General features: G+C 36.7%; 2 protein-coding genes across 3 annotated transcripts in view; both read right to left on the reverse strand.

Annotated features, from left to right (window-relative positions):
- Window positions 1–348: 348 nt before the first annotated feature.
- LOC132128900 (general receptor for phosphoinositides 1-associated scaffold protein-like) lies at window positions 349–12824 on the reverse strand. Its single transcript, XM_059540291.1, has 8 exons — window positions 12430–12824; window positions 9331–9383; window positions 8563–8617; window positions 5805–5907; window positions 4080–4173; window positions 3400–3466; window positions 2016–2082; window positions 349–1651 (listed from the first exon to the last, which is right to left on the reverse strand). The coding sequence occupies exons 1-8, from the start codon at window positions 12640–12642 to the stop codon at window positions 1128–1130; spliced, it is 1176 nt and encodes a 391-aa protein (XP_059396274.1). The 5' UTR covers window positions 12643–12824; the 3' UTR covers window positions 349–1127.
- Window positions 12825–13736: 912 nt separating this feature from the next.
- The window catches only part of LOC132128894 (diacylglycerol kinase beta-like), a 41161-nt gene continuing 31325 nt past the window's right edge, over window positions 13737–23572 (reverse strand). For both annotated transcript variants that reach the window (XM_059540280.1, XM_059540281.1), the window contains 16 exons: window positions 20878–20995; window positions 20544–20632; window positions 19946–20065; window positions 19629–19727; window positions 19225–19311; window positions 19043–19116; window positions 18885–18959; window positions 18587–18672; window positions 18405–18494; window positions 18166–18326; window positions 17921–17985; window positions 16655–16745; window positions 16102–16279; window positions 15906–16023; window positions 15509–15569; window positions 13737–14725 (listed from right to left, as the gene is read on the reverse strand). In XM_059540280.1, the coding sequence (XP_059396263.1) occupies window positions 14654–14725; window positions 15509–15569; window positions 15906–16023; window positions 16102–16279; window positions 16655–16745; window positions 17921–17985; window positions 18166–18326; window positions 18405–18494; window positions 18587–18672; window positions 18885–18959; window positions 19043–19116; window positions 19225–19311; window positions 19629–19727; window positions 19946–20065; window positions 20544–20632; window positions 20878–20995 (1584 nt within the window). In that variant the 3' untranslated portion in view covers window positions 13737–14653. The remainder of the gene's footprint in view (window positions 14726–15508; window positions 15570–15905; window positions 16024–16101; window positions 16280–16654; window positions 16746–17920; window positions 17986–18165; window positions 18327–18404; window positions 18495–18586; window positions 18673–18884; window positions 18960–19042; window positions 19117–19224; window positions 19312–19628; window positions 19728–19945; window positions 20066–20543; window positions 20633–20877; window positions 20996–23572) is intronic.

The raw sequence follows: 23572 nt of genomic DNA on the forward strand, positions 1-23572 counted from the left end.
CTCTTTAGATGCACATTCCAATGCATATTCTTTACAGCAATCCACACATTCCCTACAATGAATTAAGTTGACATCACTGAAGGTCTCTCAGAGGAATGTAACCAACCCCTTCATACTACAATACACACAGTCTCTGCCCCATAAGAAGATGTTGTTTCTGAGGTTAGGAAAGCACATTAGATTGTAGTCTTTAGTACGAGCCGCTGGTATCGTAAGTGCATAGAAAAATATTTTGTAAAGAAATCAAAGACATCTGCACAATAACACACAATTGTGCTCATATGGCAGGGAGTTTACTGTGGACTTCTGGGAAAATAACCTGAGCAAAAAAAAAATGTTCTAGAGAAATAAGGGGAAAATACCATCCTTTTATTTTCAATCTACAATTTCACAAAACAATTGTAAAAACTTATTTACACATACACGCCAAAAAGGCACTTATTAAATATCCTAAAGTATTTTCAAATATGATCGAATAATAAAAAAATCCTTCATTTTGTACATCTTCAATTAACAGAACTACAAAAAGAAAAGGCAAAAACACAAAAAATAAAAACAGCCACAGAAAATAAACATTAAATAAATAACTTAAACATTAACAAAATATGTACAAACATATGCTTCTTGATTTAGGTGCAAAATGTGCACCAGGAAATAAAGTTAGACAATGTTAATAAACTAGTTAAAAGAGTTGACAAAGTGATTAAGACACACTGGTCCACATTTTTGAGCCTTGTTAACAGTCATATTATTTGTTACAGAATTATAAACAATATTCCAGCGACAAACAGATTCACATCTACTCTCAGCATTTTAGACGAATTGGAATACTTCAAGTCTATAACTAATATTAAAGTTGCCCGACCAATCTTTGCTAATGTTTTGCATTCAGATTTCAAAAGAAAAGGCTTTTAAACTTTTGGCCCACTCAAAATGACTATCAACCTGAAAAAACAGGCTCTCAATTTTTCTGAAAAATAAAAAACAAGATGAAAACACTATTTTATCATCACTGGATTCTTTGGTTTATCTTGGCCTCAATTTTTGGTCTTCAGTTTCCTTTTCACTCGTTTGAAACGTTTAGTCTTTGGCTAAGTGAGTCTTTGAATCGGAGTTCGATTTGTTTCTCACAGTTTGCTTTCCTCCTCTTCCATGGGTCGGTGTAGTCCGGGAATGATCTTCAACAGCCTCCGCCTGAAGCTCTTCTGTTTGGGTTTGCGCTGCAGAGTGCTGAACCCTCCGCACTGCTGCTTTTCTCCGTTAGGCACAGAGGACGACGATGATGATGATGGCGGGCCTCTCAGGTAACTGCGTGTGCTGGCGCTACGGGTCACGGTGGTTTTGGATGTAGCAAAGAGCTCACTGGCGGGTCGGATGAGTCGTGGACGGCCGCTTTGGGTCTTCTCTTGGTTTGCATCAAGCTCGTCATGGCTGGCATTATTGGAACGCTCCCCCTGGAAGATGCAGGTTTGGTAGAGTGGGTCATCCTCATTTGTGGCAGCACTAAGTTGGCTGACGCTGCTGCTCGTGCTGCCAGTGCTGCCAGTGCCAAGTAACGCGCGCATGATTGCAGGGCTTGGAGCTCCCAGACTACCGTACACACCAGCTGACTCCAGAGACTCGTACATAGCCACATCACTCATGACGATGCCTGTGAGAGTTAAAAGGGATAGCTAAATTAACCTTTTAAAGGATATTAAAGGTTTTAGAATAAGTCTTTAAGAGATCCTGCAGGCTAGTAAAGTATTATGTTGCTACAGTATGTCGGGGATTTAGTTTGATCTTTAATCACACTGGAAAAACAACTTTTAAATATGTTTCTCTTCATCTACCACACTCTTAAATCATCCATCACAACATTGTGCTAACAGGAAGTATTTTGTGTTATACAAATACATGCAGAAGTGCTGAAATGTCAGCCGTCCAACATTACTGAAACAAGCTCATAAGCAGATGGGGACGTATCATTCAAAGGTCTGGTTTAGTAAGATAGATATCATGTGCTAAAAACTTACCATGCACAAGCCGCTGCTCTTGCACCATAAGAGATCTGTATTCATCCCATTTCTCATAGAGGTTTTGCTGGAGAGACAAAAAGAGACAGTAAGAGTCATTTCACGTGTCATTCGGCTGCTCTGTTCAATAGATTTTTTTCCACCATCATCATCATAGAGAACAGGGAAGTTCGTGGTCGGCGAGGTCAGACAGCTTTCAGTTCTCTGTCACTGCTATTCGCATCACAATGCAACTTTGTCACAGTTCTTTGTTGTGCATGGCCAATAATTCAATATCAAATCATACATAAAAAAAAAAATTAAAAAGGTTGGAAAGTTGGTTTGTAATGGTATAATTAAACCAAATGTTGTGTTTATTGTCATTTTGATGGTTTGTATCTGTTGTTTTGCTGAATTTGATGTAATAAAAAGAAAACTAAATTCATAAGGAGTTATTTTCCAGGGATGCACCTATATAGCAAAGAGCAGATATGTATTTTTATGTTATGGCAGAAAAAGCATATAAAAATCAGTTACTTTAAATGCTAGAAGTAGTTTTAGGCATCACAATAATGTACAGTATGAAAAATGGATATTCATTTTATGGTGTGCAAAAGATTAAACTGAACACTGTTATTCAACTATTAGTGTTTTTTAAGATTAACTTTCAGTGGGCCAGGGTTATTTTGGTATTATTTACAAATCATAACAGATTTTATTAATACTTTGAATTAGTTTTTCAGTTTCCGTTTTAGTCCAAGTTATAGAAATGTTGAGCTTTTGTCATCTTTAGTTTTTTTTTTTAAAATATTTCTATTTTTTTATTTTAGTTTTAATCATTTGAATATTTTAAATTAATAAAAATAACTGAAATAAAATAAAGTGCAAGTTTTACGTTTAATATTTACGACTTCGTTTCAGCTTTCAATGAACAAAATTATTTTGTCATTGTAATGAGACCCTCTAACTTCGTCTGACATCTATATTTATTATTAAATCAGTTTTAGTTTGTATTTAAATAACTCCCCGACAAAAGCCTTTGTGCCAAAACAGGTCTCTCAAATGCCACAGAAGTGACAACCAAAATGAAACCGTATTATAGTTGTATTTATATTTTATGGTCTAGGCATTTTCTTTTTTTCACATATGAGAATGTCCTAAGGAATGTAAAAATGTGCCTTGCTCTGTTTGGGACAGCGCTGTGTCAGCTGTACTGTGGTATGTGAGGATTAGGACTGGCCTGTCACTGGAACAGGTGGGGTGCAAGAGGAAACAGGTGTGGTCAGCACTAGTGCTCGTGTGTTAAACTGGGCTTAGATTACAACGCTTGTAAACGTCTCTGTATAGGAGACAACATGCTGCTTGATACGAGCATGTCGGTTTACATGTTTTTTGAGAAACTTACCTTTAGATACTGCAGTCGTGCTTCCAATTCTGCTTTTCGTATAGAGTCGCTGTAGACGGTTTCTAGCCTAGACACAGGAACAAAATAACACAGCATTGCATGACAAAGTCACTTCCTATATTGTGCGGTATTAGACTTCAAAGCCCCAAACTGTTAAACACTCCAAGTCAAAAAAGGTTTTTAAAACAGACGCAAGACCACATCTTGTCTGAATATCAGCTTAGTGGTAATACAACACTCCCCTTCCCCCAAATGCATTTCATTTCATGATATGAAGCAATCTTCTTTTTACTGGGCTGCTGTAAACTTTCTCATTTACAGCATAAGCCCATGTTTAAAAGTGGAAATAATTGGGTTAAGAGCCGTGGAGAGGGAAGGCATGAACTTCTACGCATTCATGTGGTTCACATCACTGGTCTCCACACTTTATAAATGGAGGTTCATTTTCACTGGCCTTTCATCTTTTATTAAACAGGAAATAACAGGGGCAAGGAGAGTGTGTTTCAAATCAAGTAAAAGTAGATCAGATTTTTCATGCTAGTCAAAAAAAGACCACAGACACACTCGGAACAACTTCAATTTAATTTAATCTTTTAAAACTTCCATTCTACTTTGAGAAAGAGTCAATTTCGCTAATTAAAAAAAAAATTAACATGATAGAACATTGATTATGTACATACCTTATGCTGTTGCCTGATGATTTAATGAGCTGGACGATTTCTTTATGGCGAAAGCCTTCAACAGAAGTGTCATTCACGCTGGCGATTGTGTCTCCTACAAACCCAAGAGAAGAATGTTAAACTGAGAACAGATCTGACTGGAAACAGTATACTAACATTTTGTGTGCAACATTTTTATTCTTTTATCACTATTTTGAAACCCGGCTTTCTTTACTCTAAGGAAAACAATAGGAAACCCTTATTGTGAAATCTCATGTCCACACACTGACAAAGAACGGTGACCATGGCAGCAAAACAAGAGTACATAGAAAACATTTTCAGACAGCGCATTCGGTTTCAGTTTGTTAAATGGTTTTGAACATTTCAAATGTAATGCACACGTTGCATTGACTACTTTTATGGTGCTTTGGTCACCATCCACTTTCACTGTATGGAAAAGGGCAGCATTAACACTCTACTCACTCAACATGTGCATGAATATAAAAATTCTGTCATAATTTATAAAATCATCTTTTGTATTTTTTCTCTTCGTGGCGAAAATAATTATTAGCAAAAACAATTTAGCTTTTTTTCTCCTTTACAAAAATCAACCTGGAGGATTTTGGGAAGATAATTTACTAAAGTGTTTTGGGACATATCTGCCAGGACTGGATTGCGTGTATTGATAATGTAATGAAATAATAGAAGAGTTTTGGGTTTTCTTGTCGAGCTAAGAACAATGAGGTCATGTGCTTTTGAGAGGCCAAAGAAGACAGACAATTGTGCAAAGCATGCAGGGAATGCAGGAAGCGAAACCAACACTCACGCACAGCAACAGTGAGTAGGAGTTCCTCTTTACTTCTGATCTGACAACAGTTTATCTACGAGACCTAATTGATACATTTCAGACTCCGGAGGAGATCAACTGAGCCCAGAACAGAGTAAGCTGGTATTTTAAGATGCAGAACTGTTTGTTCTCTTTAAGATTACAGAAAAGAATGCAGATTTTACAATTAAAAGTTCTAGAAAGAGGTAACAATTCATAAAAGCCTGAATAGGGCATTATAGGACAGTGGAACAGATGCAATGTTAGAAAAAAACATCTTGTTCTACTTGTCTTCTTGTTCTCTAAACACTAAATAAAAGTAGCTAACAAGTTTATATAAGGACTGAAACGAATACATAAATGCTCATTTAGAAGTTTCCCGCATGTTTCATGTTTTTGAAAGAAAATAATACTTTTATAGAGCTAGGCCAATTAAAAAAAAAATATATTAAAAAAAGAAAAGAAAAAGTTTTTTTAAAATAAATTAGAACCATCAAATGCAGCCTTGGTGAGCATAAGACTTATATATATATATATATATATATATATATATATTATTGTGCAGCCTACAAAAAAACAAAAAAAGCCACAGAGTGACTTGGCAGTATCCGGTTTTACAGTTTGAAAAAGTACAAATCCAAATACAGTGTACGTGGGTGCTGCTCTTTGATATTTGCTCTTGCTAAAACAGCAGGGCTGCCACTCAACTGTCATGGTGTTGACAGACTGACAAGATCTCCAATTCACAGACTCATTTTACTACAAAACAGGATTTTCAAGAAGTAGATGGAGGCGGCTTTAAAACAAACTCCCTATGACCCCAAGGATCACTGAATATTCTAGCCTCTGTGTCAAATGTCGGTTTAGAGCGGGAATTACTGAGCAAACGTAAAGGGTGGTGTTAATGTGAGCACACTTACCGACTTTAAGGCCTGCAAATTTAGCAGGACTGTCTTCGTGGACTTTGCAAACAAAGGTGCACATCTCTAACGAGTTCTCACTCTGGTGATGCAGCCCATATGTCTGTAGACACACACACACACACACACACACAAAAAAAACCAGACTGTAAACAAAGCTGTTTCTTTTGCAGAGGGTAGCGTTATTTATAGATATGCAATCAGAGCATGCCAAAATAAACAAAGGTGTGCCATTTTCTTGAAACCCGTGGCTTATTGTTCGACATAGCATTGCTAAATCAGGTCTGATTGACGCCATAATGTGCTCAATGACTAGAATGTTGACATGCATGGCTTCATTAATACTGACTGGCAGAGTCAATGGCGTAAAAGAAGCTGAACGTGAGGGACGGCTCCAGGTGGTTTACGCACATGCAAACATCCTTGATAAACCAGTCAAGCCATTTGCAATGCCTGAGTTTTGTTGTCGTTTTAATGTTTGAACAGTACATGCATCTGGCTGAGGCTTACAAAAATGTTTGGCTAATCAGCAGTTTACATTTTAGCACCATTTCTGAGAGTTAGCAATAGATGCAGGCAGTTTACTTGGTGTCAAAACCCATTTTCTTTCTGTAATGTGGCATATTTCTTAATGAAATGATATTTAATGAAATTCAGTCAAAAAGGAATATATCCAAGACACCTCATAGGCCAAGTGGTTTGCAAAAACGTAAAATAATACGTATATATATATATATATATATGGACCTACATACAAGTAATTTTTAAAAGTAACAATAAAATGTAGCCTCCACCAGTACAATCCTGTGCAGTGCTTCGGTGGACTAGCAACTGGATCTCTGTGTAAACGAAAAGTGGCTATAACATATAACATAGTAGTGTGAGATATTTTAGAGTATTCATACTTATGAGTTAAGAACATTATGCACTTCTACACAGTGAGAGAAGTTTAAAACAGTCTCTTCCTGTTCTGTCGAGATGCAAAACATCAGCTTCTGCTTCCATTATAACTGTAATCAGTAGCTCATTGTGAAACGCACATGCTGATATACTGCCATAAAGCCATTTGCATGTTGGTGCCTTTAGTATCAGTGGTACCTTGGTTCATGGATGTGTACAAAAAATTTAAATGAGTGTCTCACTTTGCTGTCAGTTTCCTGATGTGTGTAGAACCCAAATGTTTGCTGTGCCGCACAATGTTTTCATCAGTCACCACAGAAACACACTGTGGCTCTAAAACGCTCTCACGATATTCACTTTCACGTTGAATGGCAATTTCTTGAGTGTAACATGCGTATGAATGCCTCATTGCAATAGCTTTGAGGATAAGTGATGAAGCTGCTTATTGCCCATACTGAAACCCAAGGCTGTTGTTGAGGTTAACAGCTTCGTGAACTGAGGATACTGTTAAACCTCATTCTGTCAGAAAGAAAGGGTGAATCTGACTAAACTCTGGGTGACTCTTCATTAAGGCTGTCCTTAAAGGGAAAGTTTACTCAAAAATGAACGTTCTGTCATCATTTACTCGCCCATGTGTTGTTACAACTCCAATGATTGACTTAATTCAGTAGAGCTCAAAAAAAGATGTTTCAAGAAATGCTAATGCTGCTCTTTACCAGTACAATGAAAATGATTTCGGGACTGGGGCTGTCAACTCCCAAAAAAAAAGCACCAAAAAGCAGTCAATATGACTTTTGTGCTATATTTTAAGTCTTCTAAAGCCATTCATTCAATTAACATTTAGCTATTTCAGTCGATATTCAATAAAAATCTCGCTTGACAATGAGACACCATTTACTTTCATTGTATGAAAAAATATCAGCTCTGACATTCTCATTAAATTTAAAAACGTAATTACATTTTAATAAAATTAAAACGAAAGAAAAAGTTATATGGTTTTAAATATTATGATATAAAACTTTTTGGGTGAACTGTCTATACCCATTGCAATATTGTATGGCCTGGACTCCCAATAAACACCCAGCCTACATTTAGAAGAAAACATCTCTGAAATGGGAATCATTTGCAAAGTGTTTTCAAATGTTTGGAATCATCGGTTTCCTTCCTCTTCCCACACACTCCAACTGCTTACGCGAATCTCTGAGACACTAAGGGCCTCGGGAGACGCAAAGTACAGACATATTTACATAGTAGATACAGGCCAACCGTATCCCCGCTGCTAAGAGACTCCAAAAACAATGTGGTCTACAGCGCGCCATCCTAGAAAACAATTCATTTCTTGATATGTCACCTCTCATGTGACAATAACTTGATGTTATATCCTGTAGTAGAGGACATGGCAGGAAAGGAGGGGTCCTCCATCCTGCATCTGAACTATTATACATTCCTAAATATAAACTAGCTATCTGGTACACGTCAAAAACAAATGACGCACTGCTTTGAAGCAGGATAAATAATTACTAATGCAGAGTTCATAATCGGTTCCACATTGAGGAACTGGCCTTTGATCAAGTGAATATTGAACACAAGCAGGTTCTCACACCAAGCGGGATTAACTACAACTAGATTACACATGGATAAACCTTAGCTAATACTTGTTTCTGTCAAAATGAGGTCAAATAAAGATAATAGCTATTTAACCATGAAAATATCCTTCATCCAAGGTCTTACATTTCTTTAATTCTGAGAAGCCCACCCACATGTACATACAAACCAAGTCATCTTAGAAAGGTTTTACATTTTTTAGCACCATTTCAGACATACTGAATTAATTCAAAGAGTTTTAAATCCCTCTTACCTGGATCTCAAAGCCAAAGGCTTCCTTCTCTTTCTTCATTAGGATCACAGTTTTCCTGGAAGGAAATGTCAAAATAGTGAGTATTCTATTAATAGGAGCAAAAAAAGGGGCTGCTGTACAGAGACAGTCTAGTGGTTTTGTCTCAATCTATGACCTTGACTGATGGTCAGTGCTTACTAGAACATGGATGATGAACGATACTATGAGGAAATGCATAATCAACTGCATGATGCTGCTGTTTTGGAGGATACGTCTATGTGGCGTAATGGGAATCGTTTGAAAAACAACAAATTCTGGGTGTGACACTGGATCTGAACAGCTCATTTTCAAACTATGTTTATTTTTAGTGCCCTTTCGGTTTCACACTGTTATACAGTCTGTATTTTAACAATTCTCGATAACAACGGCCTCAGTGTATGATTGACTATGGCACAGGTGACTTCTGTTGGGATAAAAGTAGTTGTCTAGATTATTAAGCAATCTCGGGATTCAAATGTGTCCAATATACCATGACATGACAAGAGTCGTGTTTTTATGAATGCACTCATACAACATTAGGCAATTATGAATTATGCATACATATACTAAAGAATAAAAGAATGTTTAAGGGTGGATATTTTTATTTCTATGACATCTCGGAAAAGGTGTGATAGACAAGGGTCTGACGTTTCCATGACAGTCGCAATAAATAAAGTGTATTAAAAAGGAAGTAACAATGACGCATGCATGTACACCCCAAACAAATCTGTGAAGCAGTGACAATCTCACCTTTGTGGTTCTGGAGAGTGCGAAAGGGGTTTCCATTTTTGCAGCCCACCATTCTGTTTAGCAAGATAGAGAGATGATGAAGAGAAAAACAGAAAGACATCAAGAGAGAAAGAGAATGAGTGTCTGTGACCTTTGGAATATTTGCCCCCTGATCAACAGGTCTTTTCCCAAAGTCTGAGCTGTAGGTTCTGCAATAGGGTCATTACACACACATGCTGTTTAACAGCTTGGATGACATCACAGTTATAACCTGAAATGCATGTTTGTCTGCCGCTTTCACTTAACCATTACTGTCGCAGCTTTCTTTGGTTTGGTCTCTGATCTTATTTTATCTCCAGACTAGGTAGTTTTATCACTGTAAGCGTCTCTGAAATTATCACAAGGAGATCTAAAATGCATCCAGGTTGGTGAATACAAGTTCTGTCATGTGCTAACAGCTGTACTGATGTTCTGGCTGATAATCTTGAAAACCCAACTCAAACTGCATGAAGGACATAAGAATTCATTCATATTATGCCTGCTCTTACAGACGGCCATTCAATCAACCCCTAAAAACTTCAGCTTCCCACAAAGTGCACTTTCTGACTACACGAGCACGAACCCTCGAAAGCTAGTAAATGTTGCCTTTCTTTATTTTCGTACATTTTGAGATTTGTCGTAGGGTCCCACTCAATGACTTCATTTATTTCCATGTAACTAAGAGGGTCCCTCGGGGGCAGTTGGATGGAGTAGCAAAGCTCTCTGCCGCATAATACCCTGTTGTGGTCTGGCGTTCACACAAAGTGTAGGAGTCCAGATACAGAGAGCTGTTCATAAACCTGCCCTACAATCCAAAACTTGTCATGTAGTACTACACTGTGAGTAAGGATTGTTTCAGAATAATTTCCCCAAATTAAAATACATTTAAATGTTGCTGGCTAGTTTTGAGTAAAGTGCCTTTGAAGGAGCCGTTGTGTTTGACCTTAAAATGGAAAAGATTTTGATCATTCTGCCCTAATTCAAATCATTTTAATATTTTTACCCCACATCCAAAAGACTTCATATTTGTAAACAGCTACATTTTCTTAAAGGGATAGTTCACCCAAAAATGAAAACTGTCATTCTTTACTCACCCTCAAATGAAAAAACTTTGGACATCACTGACTTTCAATATATGGATAAAAACATTAAAACAAAAACAAAGAACTGAAAAACAAAAAAACAGAAGAAAGAGTCATATAGGTTTGGAATGATGAGGTAAATAAATGACAATATTGTCATTTCTGGGTGAACTATCCCTTTAAGAATATCAGAGCCATAACACATACTAGATTATAGATGTAGTATTAATACAAACACCAGACACCTACCAGGAAATACTGAGATCATATCAGACCTATTTGAATTTCAAAGGCCATTTCATTACACGGTCAACACAACCACCACACTGACCCCTGGCCAGTCAGACTTTTTCAATTCTGCTTTAAATTCAGTTACACACCACAAAGGTCACAGACAATCCTGAGGGGGCTTCACTGCCCCGGACACTTGGCCAGGATCCATAAAATGGCCCAGCTGGCCACACAGGAGGCAGACTGTAAAAGAGCAGGCCCAGAATTCATCAGGGATGAGCTGTTTACAGTTACTCAAGAGAGTCATTGGAGTCAGACCTGCGTGTGGGTGGTCCAAAGACACCGGGAAACACTTTACACCACGAGTGACCATGAAACACACTCCAGTGTGTCTAAACCCAAGGGACAGATTCAACCAGACTCACATCCGTATGGTCAAAACCCAAGAGAACAACTGCTTTTGCCAAAGCAAGAGTACATTGAAGAATTGACCAGCAGATTTATGTCTCTCTTTGGATTTGGAAGGAAGTGTTGGAGACTTTGTACTAGACATTGGCAATACCATCTATGTGTGCATCTATCCATCTAATAATAATAATAATTTTCAGACCTGAGCATACATTTTCACAAGGTCAAAGGTAGTATGCTAACAATGAATAAAGTTATTTTCCACTGAACACGGTTTACTATCTAACCGTGATGCAATGCCATTTCTGGGTGCTATCCAGCTGTAAAAGTTGTATGAATATTGGTCAATCTCTACTTTCAATGACATGATATGAATTATTGCATGCATTGCATGAAAAATAATGATTCAGGGTCACGCAGAAAATGAACAAGTGCAACCACTTCTAAAGTTCTCCATGACTGCTCACACGTACACATTCAAATGAGGTTCTTCAGAGGAGCCGTCACATACTGATGGTCACAGATGCACAGGTGTGAATGAGTGCAGGTCAAGAAATTCTTTACATGCCAAGCAAAGGGTGACAACTGCCTGAGCCATGTGCTTGTGTGCCTTCAGACTAATCAGACTTGAGTGTTGCATGCACACTGCTGGTTCTAATCGAAGCAAACTCATTACACGACTGTTGTTTCTGTGCTTAATTAAGTCCAGACAAAATCAAACAATGTATTCAAGATGTCCATACATAGAGGGCATATATAAAAGAGAGGCAAACATGTAATATTACTTCTCAAGCTTTGACTCCAGTAGCTGTTATTAGCATTAGTGATGAATTATGAGTTCAGTTTTAACTCGGTAACACGCTGTGGAAACTACAACTCAACCTTGCAATAGACAAAAACTGGCTTGCTGGTCTCGAAGTCTGGCAAGCCTCTGAGACCAACTAAAACCGTCTTAAAATGGGTTAAGATTATTCAGGATCAAGATTTTCTAAGCATTAAAAATAAGCATCTGAACTCAATATCTGACTGAAATAATGCCAACATTGCTCTAAAACCAGCCTAAGATTTTTTGCTGATCTTAAGTAGTTTAAGATGGTCTCCCTACCTGACCTTATAAAAATTGCCTTTAAAACCATCCAAAACACATTTTTGAACATAGGCTGGGTGACTAAGACCAACAAATCATCTTACCCTGGACTAAAACATTCCCCAGAAGGGAATCAAGAGTAGATAAATATAATCAATGTGCTTAACATATAGCTAAATATTTTCATTAATATTTAGCCATGGAACATGTAAACACTGTATTTAAGTCAAATACAGCGAATTGAATCTTGAGGTTCAAATGAATTGCTCTAACCTTTTTAAAGTTCCTCGGTAGGGTCCCTCCAGAGTAAGCGAGGGTTTTGTAATTATAAACCTCTGTGGAGTTTGGGGGTCCACGGTCCACAGTCCCACAGCTGTCCGATTTGGAAGACGTTAAGTAGATCTCTCCACTGTCATGACTCAATGAACCGCTGTCCGGCTCTTTCGAGTTCAGCTTCTTAACGCGTCGCAAAGTCATATTTTTCATTATCCGCGTGTCACTCAAAGCAACAGTAGATGAAAGAAGAATGAAGAGATGAAAAGTACTGATTGTAGGTGAAAAGCCACCCACTCTCCACCAGCCAGCGTTCTGACTTGTGCAACAATCCCCAGCTCTAGCTCAGTATCAGCAGCAGCATCTGCGGATAGACTCGTCGGTATAGAAACGCACATGTAAAGGAAATTCTTAAAAATGGGGGCGGGACCAAGCGATCGGAGAGACGCTGAAATCTTCAAGGGGGCGGGGCCACGCCATTGGCGCGATGTGATTGGTTGTCATGCACAGAAGCGATGTTTTGACCAAACATTGAAGCCAATACAAGTGAAACTGTTAAGCGAGTATAAAAAGTATTATTTATGATTACATTTAAGTCATTTAATAGGCGCTGTTATCAAGGGTGATTTACAAAAAAGCGACTCTTACACGTCATGATGTACGCTTGTAAACATGATTATTATTATTATTATTTATACCAAGTCGGAGGTTTTGAAATGCGAGTTAATATTTATGCTGTTTGGATATGAAAGAAACTTACTTTTAGCCACACCTTTCGACTCAGCGTTTCACTGACTAGATGAATCATTAATTTGTTGACTCGAGAACTATTCCAATACGTTTTGTGCTTGTTCTCTTTACCGAATCTTTGAAAAGATTCAACTCAAAAGAACAATTAATCCACGAATCATAATCATAGATCGTTAGCGGTCAGTCAGAGTATACTCAACTTTGAGATTAAACCCCTACATAATAAAGCAATAGTAGCAATATGTAGTTAAAGAAATTGAGCTATTTTAATATTGATATATATTAATTATTGGATTATCATGAGTTATCATATGCATTTTTTTAAGTATATAAAACTAATTGCTATATATATATATATATATATATATATATATATATATATATATATATATATATATATATATATATATATATGAGAAAATGAAACTTGGCACTTGAACCCAGTGTCTGATCAGGCTGGTGTAAAATGAGTTAAACTGATGGCTCCCTCTAGTGCTCATATGCGGTTAGTGTTGAAGCAAATTATGACATTATGAAACCAAAGAAACACACTGCGATTCATTTAACAATGAAATGTTTATTCAGACAAATGTACAAAATTAAGAGATCATTTACATTCTCAGGAGCAACGTAAAACGACAAAGCCTACCAGAATGCCATACATATGCAATCTAAAAACTTTAGGATCAAATCAGTTTTACACAACTGACTCAAGACATTCTTGATACTATTATAACCTAATAAAGTCAGTTAACATATTGTTTATTTAGTTTCTGTATTTTATCTAAACATTACACCTACTACTTTAGGTGTTTACATTTTTATTTTAACAGCAAATAAATTAGATGTCTCGTAAAGCTCTTCAGATTTTAATTTGCTAAAGCTAGACATTGTTCTGGTAAAGATCACACTTTCAACTTGTTTAGCCTGGAGTAATCTGACATTCATGATTAGTAAATTAGTAAAAGAAGCTGAGAAAGAAATCTAAAGGAAAAAGAAGTATGCAGAGATAGCACAGATCTATTTCTAATATTTTAACCATCTGTAGCCTACAGCAAAGTCACTCTGCATTAAACCTTGATTCATACACTGGATGCTTTGGAGTGATGCCTTTTTATTAATGTATATCTACATAACCTTAAAACAATTATCCAGCCTGTTAACTTGGAATGACCTGTACACGATATGTATATCACAGCAAAAAATGCATGAGCTACTGTTTAAGAGCACTACATTTCTTTAAAGAGAGCATATTGGAGGTTAATATGGTCTAGTGAAGAGTTTGTACCTCATGTATGGATAATCTCCTAAAAACACACAAGGATTTGAGTAAGAGCTAAAACCTTATGAAACATTTGCTGCAAAAATGACATTGTGGCTTTAAACTGTTATTGGCTTCAGAGTCCTTGTTTATGGACACAGAGATTCACAAAGTTTCAAAGCAAACTGAAACATCATCAAGCGCAGGTAAACTCTATTTGAAAAAGCCAGATTTGACTTGAGGGCCCATCAGCATACTGGCTTGGTTTTTGTGTGTGATGTGAATCTGAGGAAGAAAAATGGAAAGGCAGATAAAACAACAGAACAAGTTAAATCCCATTTAATGCAGACTTGTTTTCTATTGGTTTAAACTGAAAATAAAGTTTTTTTTTATTTCTACATAGATGTACTCACCCGCAGGGTATTTAAGATGTACATGAGTTTGTTCATTAACAGATTTGGAGATATTAAGCATTGTTTTTATTAGCTGTTTGAACTCTCATTCTGGCGGCACCCATTCACCCATAATGATAATTTTCTCCAAATCTGTTCCGATGAAAAAACTAACTGTACTGTACATCTTGGATTGCCCGAGTACATTTTCAAATTGTACTTTTTGGATGAACTATTCCCTTAAAATGTGAAATAACATACATTTTAATTTTTTTTGCTTTTTTCCAGTTTGGATGACAATTTATCACTTTAAATTTAGTGATGGTTCATACTTGAATTATTTTTTTGAATGTTTTTTTTTTTTTTTTTTTTTTTTTACAAATCATTATAATTCACTAAAAGCTTAATTATTATTTTTTAAAATAAGTAACCACTTATCTAAACTGTTTTTGGAGTTTCTTAGTAGATTTGTAGACACAAAGTGTTCACTCATAACATAACACACAAAAACATTTGCTTATTACTACTACTACTAATACAGTGTAACAAGCAAAAAGGGTCACTAAACAAATTAATGTATGAATCTGAATAAGACTTTTTAAGTGAATAGATTCAGCAGAGTCACCTGGATGAATCAAAGTCAAATGCTTAGAAAGGCAGTCTGGTGGACACTTACAGTACAAGGTGGCTGCATCCACGGTTCTCCATCAATCTGCATGGGCAAAGGCTTCTTCGTCCTATAAATGAGTGTACATTTTTGAATAAAACAGATTATTTTAGATAATTTATTATAGATAATTAAAACAGATATTTTGGAATCCAAAATAACCAGTGAATCATATTATGGGCAACTGCTTGGGTGACAAAGCTCACATTCACAATATGATTCAATAGTGGTTGACAGAGTGTTACAGAATAAATTGACCATCCCCATTTAATGACAAATTAATTAATGGAATGTAATTTACAAATTTTTTTACTTTTAAAAAGTGTATGCAAATGCAGGGAATGTAAATTAGTCAGATAGTCATGTCTGTTGTTTAAGGACATATGCTGGTAGGGTTATGTCTCACCTGATGGTAATCTGAGATGTTTTGGCAAGTCGGACTGCGCTCTTCAGCCCTGTGTATATCTGTCCCATCTCGATGGCTCCTTCCAGTCCCACCACCTCCATGCGTTTGTCACTCAAGTCTGTTCAGAGACAGTCTGTTCAGTGTTTAGGATGATCTTCATATTAAAAGTTTTGTCCGTACATTGAAGGAAACGTACCTTGCGGGCTCACTTTTAAGACTTCGGGGTCTACTATGACCTCAGGCAAGTTCTGGTCTGCTCTGTCACTTTTTTTGGCTTCACCCCACAGGTTAGAGCCGCCGTGCATGCTGGGAATGTTGAGGACGGCGATGCCCTCCAGAGAAAGACTACTGAGATCCAGCTGTGTCCCGCAACACTGGATGAAGCCAGAGAGAAGCGCTGGGGTCAGTTCGGTAACGTTTTTCATATTCAAAATGATTTCGAGCCAAGTACTTCTAACATGCACAAGCAGATTTTAAAGTAATGAATTGCATTTGCTTCATATTCTGAATGAATGCCCCTGATCTGGTAGATTGAAATGTTCCTGGCTTGAGCTCTGACAGACGACTAATACCAGAAGCAGGTTAATAACAGGTGTAAGTGCTCTAATGCCCTCACTTTGCTCATGCTTTTAGTTGATGCTTTTTGATGAGCTTTCAACACAAGAGAAGAAGGGTAGCTGGAATGATCAATAACCTCTTTGAACTTAGACAGGAGTGTGATCCTTTATTTATAAGGTGTTTTTTCTCACCTCAATGGTGAGACACTCCTTGAGTTTTTTACAAGATGCTGAGATCGTCTCGGATGTGGCAAATTCAAAATACCACAATTTGTTCTTCATCCTGTAAGAAAGACATATATGTATGAAAAGGAAGCCTCAAATGTGTAATACTCAATACAGATCATTTTATTCGGTGGTTTTTATTTCATATGCTTTTGATATTTAAATTGAATGTTACCAAGTCAAACTGCTTTCCAAAAAAACAAAAACAAAACATAAATACATACTGTGCATACAAGAGTTTGGAGATTTTTACATGTTTTTGAAAGACGTCTCATGTTCATGAAGGCTGCAAATACTTGATCAAAAAATACATTAAATACAGTTATATTGTAAAATATCATTACAATTTAAAATAACTGTTTTTTTATTTGTATATGTTTTAATATGTAATTAATTCCTGTGAATCCAAAGTTGAATTTTCTGCAGCCATTACTCCAGTCTTAGTGTTACATGATCCTTCAGAAATCATACTAAAATGATGATTTGATGTTCTAATAACATCTAATAACATTCTTATAATTATTATCTATTATTGTGGTGCTTTATACTTTTGTGGAAACTGTGATACGTTTTTTTTTTCAGGATTCTTGATAAATAGAAAGATCAAAAGAACAGAATCTATTTGAATAAGGTATCTTTTATAATAATGTTAATTTTATTTACCGTCACTTTAAATACATTTTAATGCACCCTTCCGGAATTAATTTCTACTTCATAAAATAAATAAATAATAATAGTGATATTTAGTTTACAGTTATTGTTATCTTAATTACGGTTATAATTTATTTTTATTTCCTTCTAATAATGAAATTAAATTCCCGGAAATAGTCGGCAAAAATGTAATTTTATATATATATATATATATATATATATATATATATATATATTTACATTTTTAAGGAAATCACTTGATTTCAATCACACAAACAACCTACATTTACAATGATTTTTAAAAAATTTCTAATAATATTTTTAATGAATAATTTCAAATGTATTTAATGTTTCCTATAAATAATTTACAACAAATTCATTGGTCCGCTGTGCATTGTAATGAGCATTAGACATACACCCTGTCTACAAGCATTACAAAATATTTAAAAGGCAGAGACTGAGTTATTGTCTTATCTGATAAATATTAGAATAATGTAATATGGATTTTTTTTTTTGGAAGAAATACATAAAGATGAGTAGATCTGTGGACTCTAGTGGGGTCCTAGTGCGCAACATCCCCACCTGCTGTTAAACTTCTGTGGGTGTTTCTCCCTCATGGTGTGGAAGCGGTGAGCAATGGAGGCATCCTGTTCCACAAACAATCAACAGAGAGAATGATAAATTTACTATGAGTTAAATAACAAAGTTTTTTGTTTTTACAAATAACACATTATTTTGGCAGAGAAAAACAGAAAGAAGATGCTTGAATGTAAATAAAATAATACTTTTATGTATTAGAATATAATGCTGTACTGTATGCGTCATACCACTCCAATGGAGAAGTAGTTGTTGATGATTTCGTAGGGCACAGGGTCACCTCTTTCCTGACTGTCCTCCAGGATCACCTGTATGCTCCAGCGATCCATCGGAACCATAGAACTGCCCTCAATGTCCTTCAGGATACGGCCCAGATCCATTCCATCATAACCTACAACATCATAACATGTTCAAGTTTCAATATATGTATAGCACATGTTCAAGTTTCAAGATCAGCTTTCGCCCTCACCTCCTCCCCATCGAAGACAGCGTGCAAGATCATTTCCTGTGCCAAGAGGAAGCACAGCCACCGGGGGGCGCACTGGCAGGTTGGCTTTATCTTTATGAGGAATTGAAAAGAACAGTGAAATGAGATCAAACAAACAAAATTCGAGTGTTACACAGTGTATGTTTGATTGATTCGTTTCCGACCTATAGCGTCAAGGATCCAGCCAACTGTGCCGTCACCTCCACAAACTAATATTCTATAGTCCGGCAGATCTCTGAAGAAACACAACCTGGTTTGGAAATCATATAGATTACAACCTCATTTTTTACAAGTTTCTTTTAAGGTACTAAACCAAATACATCCGCAACTATGAAACGCAAAATGTGGATCATAAATCATGCGTTTTTCAATCTTAATAGTTTTGTTGTCCACAAGTATAACCAAGTGATCCAGGGCACAAATAAAGACACACATATGCGGAAATATTCGCGAAACCCTTACCCTGGTCCCGGTCCACCATTGGAAAGGTTATAAACCTGCCGAGGGTTCAACAAGTATTGGAATTTCCGAAGGATTCTGTAAAAACACATTTTGTGAGTAAAAATTAGGATTTAAAATACACATATCTAAGACACACAGGAAATTAGACAATAATTCACCTCTCTCCCTGTTTACCGCCACTTTTAGGATTCACAAACACCAAAAGAGGATGAGAGTTACGAATTGGGTTTATCTGTTCGGGGACAGGAAGTTGTGTGTTAGCTTCACCGCCATCATTCAGCATCTCTTATATCTGCCTGGGAAAGCTGAGACATAAAAGACTGTCCTGGCTGTGTCTTACCTGTAGTACCTGTCCGTCAGGTGTAGTGTTGTGGTCACTGTCATCACTTGCAAATGCACTGCCGTTCTTTACGCAGTTTCCCCTCTCCTAAGTTAAAAAACAAAGAACAGAAGGTGTAATGGAATCATAATTAATCTGTGCTTTTGTCTTCTATTTAAGCAGACCTCTAATCTTCTAACCATTTAAATCATCTAATCATGTGGTTCTTAGTTTAACAAAACAGCATTGTTGTGCATTTCTACAATCATGGAGCTTTGCAGGCTATATTTATCATCTAAAAAACATCTTGTGTATATATATACACACACAAGCATATATTTGAGTATATTTTGCTGTTGCAAATCCTGAGACTTGAAAGCATGGAATTAAGTAGGTCTTCTAGGCAGACTTTAAATTTGCATTACCTTGATGATGGGATAAATGGCCCACGGTGGTAAGATATGATCTCTAAAAGGCCCACAATCACATTCAAAGGGTTCCTGGGTTGCACATTCATCATGTCTCTAAAATATGACAGTAAAAAACATGTTAATGATAAAATATGAACCAGGAAGATGATGACAAATTGACCTGCTTCAATTCTGATATTTTGACAGCAATGATTCTTGAAGTGCATTTCTTTTTTTCCCAACTGCTGCTATGTACACTTAATCTCTTATTATATAATGATATTCAGCAACAGTATTTTGTACTGTAGTTTTTCAGAAAGTCCCAATCTCACCATAGAGTGACACCAGACACAGCGTTTTCCAGTGAGGCCGTGCAAACTCTTAATCTTCTTCTGACACTGGTCACACTTCCCAGAATCACAGTTTCCACTCACCCAGTCATGGGCCGCAATCTGCATGCAAACAAATTAGATGCACATATGCTATTTACATTTCCAGTGTCTACTTGATGGCAGTACTAAAAAACAACAACAACAAAAAAGCTTACAGAAGATGCTTAAAGTAAGATCTAAAGTAGAGGACCTTGGTGAGACACTCTCATCCCAGGACCTGGGACAATGTTCCCAGTCGAATAAGAAATAAAATGGAACTTTATTTTTAATACATGTAGCACATTTTTACACTATTTAAAAGATATGTACTTATTAAAATGTGTTCTTTTAAATCTTATTCCTTTTTTTTCTTTTTAATATACAATTTTATTTACTAACATATACAAGTAGCATTAAAGGTTGTTTGTGCAGTTTTTAAGCCTTTTGCACATTGCTGAAAAGTTTTTGCAGTGATGTCATTAATTACTGAAATGTTTAATAGTATTGGTTTTATATTCAATTTAAAAAAGCAAAAGAAAAGAAATAAAAGTGTTCTTACCCCTGTCTCTTTCTTTGACATCACATATGTGCGGGTGCACGGAGCCGGGTTTTTATTTGCACATCGGCCATGGACTGTGTATTTGCAGCCTGTGTATGATAGCAAACGGATCAGGACCACACATATGAATTTGCAAGGTTATGCATAGCTACATTTTGAGCTAGGTAGATAAACCACAATACACACTGACACAGTGGACTTCAGGAATAGATCTCGAAAATGTTAGCATTTTAATTGCTAAAATAAAACATTTTATTGGCAGTCAGGAATTATTGATCACATTTGCAAAACAAGCTGTGAGCCTTTCTTGTAAATTTCCCAGAATTCCACTCACAGACGCAGCAGAGACCCTGTTTGCGCAGCCCCAGCAGCATATTCTGACAGACGTTGCAGTACACAGGCTTGTTGAAGTGTTTCATCCTCCACAGGTGCTGACCGTCTCTCTGGGTCATCTTTGGTAAGCAGAAAATCATCATGTTATAGAACAGGTTATGTTTTTTCTATTAATCTAATTCTGTAAAATGTTACATTCAATATATGTTCCTATGAAGCTAATGATACACATTTCTTTAATCTGTCTATAACCAGAGTGTAAATGTAGCTATGAAATATGTACCCTAATGACAAAAGAACATTTATCATTATTTACTCACTCTCATGTTATTTCAAACCAAAATGAACAAATTATTAAAGGTCGGGTCACATTTACTGATGCTCAGCAAATTCTCACAGGCTAAATATCCACACAATTGGAAATTTGGCATTATGGTCAAAGATTTCCCCAGACTGATTTTGCGACAAGTTCAAGTTAGTTGCATAAATTTGCAGTATTGACCAACAGAAATTTCACAAAAAATTCCACTAATGCGACAGCACCACGATCCATAAACAATTTGTGATTCATGAACAAATCAGTTTGATTTTGTAACTGGATCAGACGGTGCAATTAAAAGAATCAGCTCATTTATTCATGGATTTGGTTCTTAAATTCAACTCACTGACTCGAGGAACCAGTTGCAGCTGTGAATCAATGACTTCAGAAGACTTGAAAAATAGCAGATGAGTCACATGAACTACTCTGGTAATACTTTTTTGGGGGTTTTTTTTGTTGCCATTTTTGAAGCGTAAAAAAATGCATGAGTGAGGATTCACTAGAAATTCTCCTGTGGTTCACACAAAAAATAACAGCAAACGGATCTGGAACAACATTGGGGTGAATAAATGATGACATCATTTTTAGTTTTGGACAATAGATAAGATGAAATGTTTTCATCTGTTTTAGAAACGACATGATGATGATGACATAACCATTAAAAAAATGCTAATCAGTGGAAAGTGTTTTTGAACCTCTCTCAGACTCAAGAGTGTAGTTTTCTTGTTCATTTCACATTGCTTCCTTATCTTACACCTAAGGCAAATCTTTATGAATTCAGCGGCTGGCTGGAGGTGGTTAAAGTGAGCTGAGGACATTGAATCACGCAGTCACATTAGAGAATTAGTAATAATTCAGAATATTATTGGTTTGGATGACTCAGGCAGGAACTTCAGGCGGTCTAACAGGAGGTCAGAAACTGTAGCCCACACAGCCATGCTGTAACTAGCCCTGATGGCTCAGCATAGCCCCCATGTGCCACTTGGGCATGTAGAATTAGCACACTGGGAAGTCCCTGGCTTTGATACATGGTTAAGCATAACCATGATACAAAGCTCTGGCTCCCAAACGCTAGACAGTTTGGAATATATATATTCTAAATTCATGTGATTAAAATAATCTACATGACAGCACAAACTACATTTGCTGTAACGGACTGTGACCACTGGTGATAACAACAAATGTCTAGCAGTTATAACTTCCGTACTGACTTCGCCTATGTGGTTTAACTGTGAACCATACTTATTAGTACTAAATACACATTTCTAGCATGGAAGTGACACTGGCTTAGCATTTAAAAGTTGAGCTTTGGTTTAATTATATTTGGATGTATTTAGTCATGGAAAAAAGTAGCTGTTAACTCTGTGGCTTGTCTCCAGGTCTTGCACACTAGCACAGTATGGACAGATACAAGAGTCCTGAGAGTTGAATGGCTTATGTTCCCCCACCAGAGGAGTATGAAGCCAGATACTGCTCTAGTGTTACTTTCTGGAAGCTAGCTTGAGCTTGCATTTTGAAGCTGTCAAGCGGCTTGTGTGAAAATATGCATTACAGGGATATTCTGAATACATGCCTTATTCAGATGCATACTTTGGGGAAGTCGTGGCCTAATGGTTAGAGAGTCGGACTCCCAATCGAAAGATTGTGAGTTCGAGTCCCGGGCTGGCAGGAATTGTAGGTGGGGGGAGTGCATGTACAGTTCTCTCTCCACCCTCAATACCACGACTTAGGTGCCCTTGAGCAAGGCATTGAACCCCCAACTGCTCCCTGGGCGCCGCAGCATAAATGGCTGCCCACTGCTCTGGGTGTGTGCTCACAGTGTGTGTGTGTGTGTTCACTGCTCTGTGTGTGTGCATTTCGGATGGGTTAAATGCAGAGCACAAATTCTGAGTATGGGTCACCATACTTGGCTGAATGTCACTTCACTCACTTATTATTTTAATGAGATGTCATGTAAAGTAGATCTTATGCATGGCGTGCCAATAAGATACAAGGGATTTCTGGTTTGCATCAAGTCTAAACACATTTCAATGCTGCTATGTACTGTACAGTCGTGGCCAAAAGTTTTGAGAATTACATAAATATTGGAAATTGGAAAAGTTGCTGCTTAAGTTTTTATAATAGCAATTTGCATATACTCCAGAATGTTATGAAGAGTGATCAGATGAATTACATAGTCCTTCTTTGCCATGAAAATTAACTTAATCCCAAAAAAAACCTTTCCACTGCATTTCATTGCTGTCATTAAAGGACCTGCTGAGATCATTTCAGTAATCGTCTTGTTAACTCAGGTGAGAATGTTGACGAGCACAAGGCTGGAGATTTCATTTCGTTTATTTTTTTGGTTTATCACTAACAAATATACAATAACAAATAT

Source organism: Carassius carassius, chromosome 46 (assembly GCF_963082965.1).
Source record: "Carassius carassius chromosome 46, fCarCar2.1, whole genome shotgun sequence".
Lineage (NCBI taxonomy): Eukaryota > Metazoa > Chordata > Actinopteri > Cypriniformes > Cyprinidae > Carassius > Carassius carassius.

Bases quoted from the DNA above. Each gene is read 5' to 3' on its own strand.
- LOC132128900 (XM_059540291.1), bottom strand. From the start codon at position 12,642: ATGAAAAATATGACTTTGCGACGCGTTAAGAAGCTGAACTCGAAAGAG. The intron at 4,174-5,804 runs GTAAGTGTGCTC...TTGGGTTTGTAG, and splicing joins ATTTGCAGGCCTTAAAGTCG to GAGACACAATCGCCAGCGTG. The intron at 2,083-3,399 runs GTAAGTTTCTCA...TTGTCTCTCCAG, and splicing joins CACGACTGCAGTATCTAAAG to CAAAACCTCTATGAGAAATG.